Source organism: Mastigoproctus giganteus, chromosome 7, assembly GCF_048544385.1.
Source record: "Mastigoproctus giganteus isolate SK-2022 chromosome 7, ASM4854438v1, whole genome shotgun sequence".
NCBI classification, from domain to species: domain Eukaryota; kingdom Metazoa; phylum Arthropoda; class Arachnida; order Uropygi; family Thelyphonidae; genus Mastigoproctus; species Mastigoproctus giganteus.
Genome location: NC_143581.1, coordinates 55,806,440 through 55,812,456, shown reverse-complemented (window position 1 = coordinate 55,812,456; position 6,017 = coordinate 55,806,440). Strand labels below are relative to the sequence as shown.

General features: G+C 38.0%; 1 protein-coding gene across 4 annotated transcripts in view; it reads left to right on the top strand.

Annotated features, from left to right (window-relative positions):
* The first annotated feature begins 1,194 nt into the window (after positions 1 to 1,194).
* Positions 1,195 to 6,017, top strand: part of LOC150082917 (TOX high mobility group box family member 4-B-like) — a 359,573-nt gene continuing 354,750 nt past the window's right edge. For all 4 annotated transcript variants that reach the window (XM_090377677.1, XM_090377674.1, XM_090377670.1 and 1 more), the window contains exon 1: positions 1,195 to 2,339. In XM_090377677.1, the coding sequence (XP_090233803.1) occupies positions 2,307 to 2,339 (33 nt within the window). In that variant the 5' untranslated portion in view covers positions 1,195 to 2,306. The remainder of the gene's footprint in view (positions 2,340 to 6,017) is intronic.

Sequence of the window (6,017 nt, the reverse complement as noted above, 5' to 3'; positions counted from 1 at the left end):
ATACCAATACCAATACATCACGTGTTTTCTCTTAATATACTCATTATGTGGACGAAAAAAAAAAAGACATCCTCCCTGCCTATTAGTTAATGTCTACCTAGGCGAACAGACACGCAAGCAGACAGAACTTTCTTCCTTTTTTTGTGCAAAATCAGTCGCAGATCTTCGTAGTGAAACCTCGGGGCAACTCGTGTTAGAGGAAGTGACCTCACACGTAGAACTTGAAAGTCAGCTGTGGAATGAAACTTGTGTTTGGTTTCGTTTTTACTCATTCATCTCCAAAAACTGTAAACTGCAATCAGAAGCAGAAACAGTTTCATAAACATCTTTCAAGGGTTCAACGAATTTTTTGGGGCGAAAGAGCGTTTTAAAACTTCACACGAAAAAGGGTCTTTTTCCTAACCCTAAAAGTTCTGTGGCGTTTCTGACTTGCCTTATAAGCATGTTCCTAAAACTTCATTTGATTTTCACAGAAAATTCCTAAATTTAAATTTTATTTATATTAATTGACTTGCGTACCTGTAATATAAAAATGCTTGTCACCATTTCTTTACTTTGTTTTTAATCTTTTTTATAAGAAAGAAAGAAAGGGAAAGACTGTATAAAGATAGTTCGGAGAATTTTAGAGAATTTTACATTTTCGTTCGAATTCCTCAAGCACAAAAAGACTGGGGGATCACTGTTAATGTGATCTTAAGTTTACATCTTAACTCAAAAGCAGAAGAGTCTACAATTATGAGAGTAATCGAGAAAAAGAGAGAAAGAACGAGTTTTTATAAATTTTGTAAAATGAAAGTTGGGGGGGGGGGGGTTAAGACAAAAGCGAAAAGATGGGCATGTGCAGTCACTGCATTTAACAGAATATCAGAAGATAGTTTCTAATAGCCTGCAGGTGTTGTTCCGGGCAATTTTTTGGACCCTTTATGTGACAGATTTTTCGTTTGCGCGTTCACTTTACGGGACGCACACAAGCACACACATACACAGATGTCATTGTGGCGTTTCTAACGGAGCAGAAGTCACGATAGATGACAATTGTCTCTGATTCCGTGTGGCAAAACACACAAATAATCACTTTTTAATCTGCCCTTCCCTCCAACAATGAGAACAGCCGGTTGCTAAGGGCAACCACCAATCAGCTCGGAACGTCGGCAATGGCCGCTGCTGTTTCAGACTTCATTGGAAGGAGGAGGAGGCAGGTTCCGTTATCACCATGACCGGGGGAACCTTAGGCGGCCCGTTGAGTCGGGAGCAAAAGCTCGTGGCGCGAGAACTTGTCGTATTCCTGTAGCGCAGCCAATTCTAGTGTCGTCTTCCCGGTGATTTTGTCTACTCGCCCGTCACACTCCCGCCAGGGATACAACCGCTTGACACGCGGCTGGCGAAAACGTGCCGCGGGTTATTATCGCATGATTGTATTACTCTATTTGCCTCATCTGTCAAGCCCTGCTGAGCCCGCCCGGGCTATGCCGTTGTTACGAAGGCAATAAGACTCGAGAGACCGTGCCAACAGACTTTGCCGCGATACTCTCTGTGTACGTAAGTGTGTGTGTCTCTGTTTGCGGTTCGCTTACACCGCTTCCGGCTGTGGATGAAGATGGAGTAAATCTTTAGCCACCTGTTAGATGAGACTTCGCTGTCCTCAAACAATGCCGATTGTGGAGTTAGAAGTTGCCGTTACAGACGGGGGTTTTTGTGTTGTTTTTTGTTAACTCTCCGCGTACTTCCGCAGATACTCGATCGCCCAGTTCGCTGCAAATGTTGACATCAATCGGTGCTTACGGAAAGCCGTTTTTTTTTTATTTGTTTCTTTCTCTCCCCCACTAAGTGTGTCCACATCTAGGCCTAAGTGTGTTAAGAAAAGTAGAAAGTGACACTCACTGACAATTCAGACACTCGACGATTGTTTAAGCTCCCTTCTGTCGATTCTTTTTTTTTCTTTCTCTCTTTGTGGTGTTTCTTGGAAACACGTTTACACTTTCTCTTCGTGGGTTTGCCTTTAAAACTGAGGTGAACTAAAGGAATCATTATTTCTTCTCCTCGGGTTTCGCCCAGATCGATAGGCACGTATAGAGCAGGCTGATTGTTGCAGCTTCTACAGGATTCGAATAGGCTTTTGTGGGAGAGGGAGGGGAAATCAAAAAAAAAAAAGTAAAGAAAGAAAACGATTTGATTTTTTTTATTTTTATTTTGCCGACGTTCTTCAGTCTATTGGCTGGTGTGATTGGTGGCAATGTGGAGAGCGTGTCCAAACCAAGAACTGACCTTCCGTGGATCACCTGTAGCTCACTGAGATAGCCGCCAAAATGTCCCAGATGTACGACCAGTTCATGTACAAGGTAGGAGTTTTGTATGTGTGTACGTGATTTAAAAAGTAACTTTATTTTAAGAGAGAGAGAGAGTGTGTGTGTGTGTGTGTGTGTTTAAATGAAACAAAGCACGCACATTTTCCATGGTTTAACATCAAAAATGGGCGGCGCATTTAAATTAAGTTTTGGTGTGCTTGTGGGAGTGGAAAATTTATTGTAATTGCAAATGAAATATAAAGCATAACAAAAACTTATCCAGTTTTCAGCGTGTAATCTGTTTAATTTTCTTTTCCTTGTGGTGTACTTATCTCCGATTTTATATCAGCACATGGTATCTATTTTTGTTCGCTATATTTGATTTCCTTATCATCATTATTTTCTATTTTAAATCTGAACTTCGATTTCTTCGCAGATCAGAGGAAGTCTTTATAATTGCTTTTTTTCCCTCTCTGTGACCCATAATTAACCGATTTAGGTGAAACTAGGAATTTTTTCATTCACGCACATGCAAGAATACATGCTATATATAGATACAGTACACTAAACTCCTCATGACCTTAAGTATGAGTAGATATCACCCTATTTAAAAAATAGTTATATTGCAGGTATAGTTTAGTTTAGTTTTTTTTTTTTTTTTTTTTGTCATCCGTTACCTCTATCTCAAACATAAAGGTGGTCCGTATCTGCAAAAAAGTTGGAGAACACTTTACATTCATTTAATTATAACAACTTCCTTGTATAAGTTTTAAAGAAGCGTTTAGTGATTCTGTTCTTTAACTCTTCTGTCTTAAAACTTCTGTATAAAAAATATAAACTTTCTACTTTTCACGTGGAAGAAAATCCACAGAAACAATTACTTCGTAGGAGGATCCGTGGATCCAAAAAGTTTGAAAGAAACTGCTCGATTTGGTATCCATAATTATAATCAAAATTCATCTCTTGGTGTATTTAAACCAAGCGTTTTTATAAATCAATAATGTTTTCATTTGTTTATTAGAACACTTGCTTTTTTCACTGCTATTATTCAAATATGTTTTGCTTTGATTAACCGAATCCTTTTTGCCGATTAATTTTCATTCTTCGTGTGTCACCTTGAAAACAGGCGTGGTCAATGAAACCTGTCGAAATGTCTGATAAACACTGACAATTAAGTCCTTTAATAAGCTCTAACAGTATTATCCTTGCGCACGTTCGTGTGTGACGCAAGGATAATACTTCAAGTTGGAGCTAATAAAATGTACAGAAAATAATCGGTTATATGATGCTCGTTACAAATTAATTTGAAACACTGATTATTTTCTAAAAATGTCTTATGAAAATGTTAAATAATCATCAAAATAATTTGAGTTTGAAACGTAACGCGGGGAGAGGAATAGTACAAGGTGCTTTGGGGATAGTGATTTGATAGATTCGAGATGCGAGCAAATATTCTATGCAGTGAAACACCAACTTGGAAAATGTTTTCTTTTTCAATCTTTTACCATTGTATAGATGCGTGATATACTCCCATCCCCCATTTGCCCTCTAACCTCTATTCTTCTATCCGACATTTGCACGGCCTTGTGCAAACACCTTCACTATTATCGAATGCCTTGAGGGTTTAGTGTAAAGGACGGGTGCTTGTGGAACTGTTAACAGCAGTGGCTGGGTATATCCGGGTCAGTATCGTCTAAACCCCCCCCATCTCCCATCATTACCAAATAGAGTCGACAAGGTCATTTTAATAACAAGGTCAGTTTTGCATAACACCGGTTTGTACCACTGTTTGATTACTTCATTCTAACTGTGCGTTTTAATGAAACGTGTAGGACGTTATAAGCAGCAGGTGTTAGTTCTGAAATTTGAATTCGCTACATCTCCTAAGCAAAGAAACCGATGAAACAGGTGGTGCCACCTGCTGTTGTTTTCATACTGTAATTTTAAATAATATGTACAGTACATTAATTTTTAACACAGATCACAAATAGTTCTACTACCTGCTAGGTGGTATTACAGATTACAAACTAGTACATATCGGTAAGAATGCCGAATTTTAAAGCGAAGATAAACACAGCTCGGATTGTCCTTTCAAAAATGTATAAAAAATAAACTTTAATATTTTCCAGTTTCAACATAAATCTCATTTCATAAACGCCAAGATGGTTCAGCAGTTCAATATTTTAGGTTTGGTTTTTAGGAGTTTTATGGCGCATCAGCATCTAGGGCCGTTGTGCGCCCAATATTTTAGTCTTTCTATATAAATACAATGAACTCTCCCCGCAAAGTTGCAGATTTTAGATAACGCGGTTTGATATTTGTATACCAAAGTTTTACAATCCGTGTTTTTTTTTTCCCCCCCTAAAAGGCGCTATACTTGCGGAACACCTAAAGGGTGATTCCATTGAACAGTGGAACCGCTCTTTAATCTCGCGGCACATCAAGGTGCCGGGACACAGTTTGAGAGCCACCAAAGTCTATTCTCTAAGTGACGAACTCGTTAAGAGCCATATGTACAGCGTTGTTCGTGAACGTCGTGTCTTTAACCGATCGTGTTTTTGACTAACTTCTACATTTTCCTAGACATATTTTGTATTTTTTTTCGTAACGCTTTGAAGACAAGGAAGCGTGAGAAGAATTATGGTTCTTCACTGTATCCAAATGAGGGCGAAACCTAGGGGAATAGTCGACATTTTGTGATTTTTTCTTTGTCCCCTCACCCGATCTTTTTTTCTTATTGTATTGTTATCCTCGTCATCGCTTTCGTGGTGTTTAAATGGAAGTTGACTGCTTTTTTATTAGCATATTTATTGTTATTCCCTAACCCCTATTTGCTATGGGAAGCAAGGCATTAGGGAATAACAAATTTATTTCTGGAATGTGCAGCGTTCGGTCTTGCCAAAGGCTGCACGTTCTAGGAAAGTATCCCTGAGGTTGTAGGACATTCCTGTAATATAAAACTTCTGTCTGTGAGTTAGATTATTTTCGGGAAAGCGTACATAATTAATAAAGGAGCATCGGTAATTATTTCTTAATAGTGGTGAAAGAATCTCGGTAACCCAAACAGTGCAATAGCCAGACGAATTCCAGTGATTAAATGCGAACGGACGAGGAGCAAATCCTTCTATTTAAGCAATATGCGATTTTCAAACTCCATCCCTTCAATCGTAGAAGCACACGCGAGACCCGAAATTATAAAAATATAACGAGTATTTAAGAAACTTGTTGCAGTCTATCTAGCCTCACCTGAAAATTATAACTAACCTCCGAGCTTGACTCATAACAAACAAAAACAGTGCTTCGTTGATATCTTATAAAAAATTACTATTAAAAAACACTGTGTGATTAATTTTTAGATCGATTTTTTAAAAAAAGGAAATAATTAACCTACATAATATGCATTAAACTAAATTGAAACGAGATTAAATCGTTAAAATCATTGGAGGAGAAAATAATAAATGGAATCGATAAGTTCACAGAAGACAAAGAAAATAAATATTTGTGAGCTTCAAAATTTTTCCTTCCGTGTTTTCGGAATTACACTTGTGAGCCTGGACGTTCTGATAACATTTCTGTTTAAGTAAAAGATTGTGGAATCAGGAGTTTGCATATTGTAGGTGAAATTCGTCATAGACAGCCTCTATAAATGCCTTTACTCTATATTTATTTCACGCCAAAGTGATTCAAAACGGTTCAGGCATGAAAAATGACTAATCTATATTCCGTTTGCTC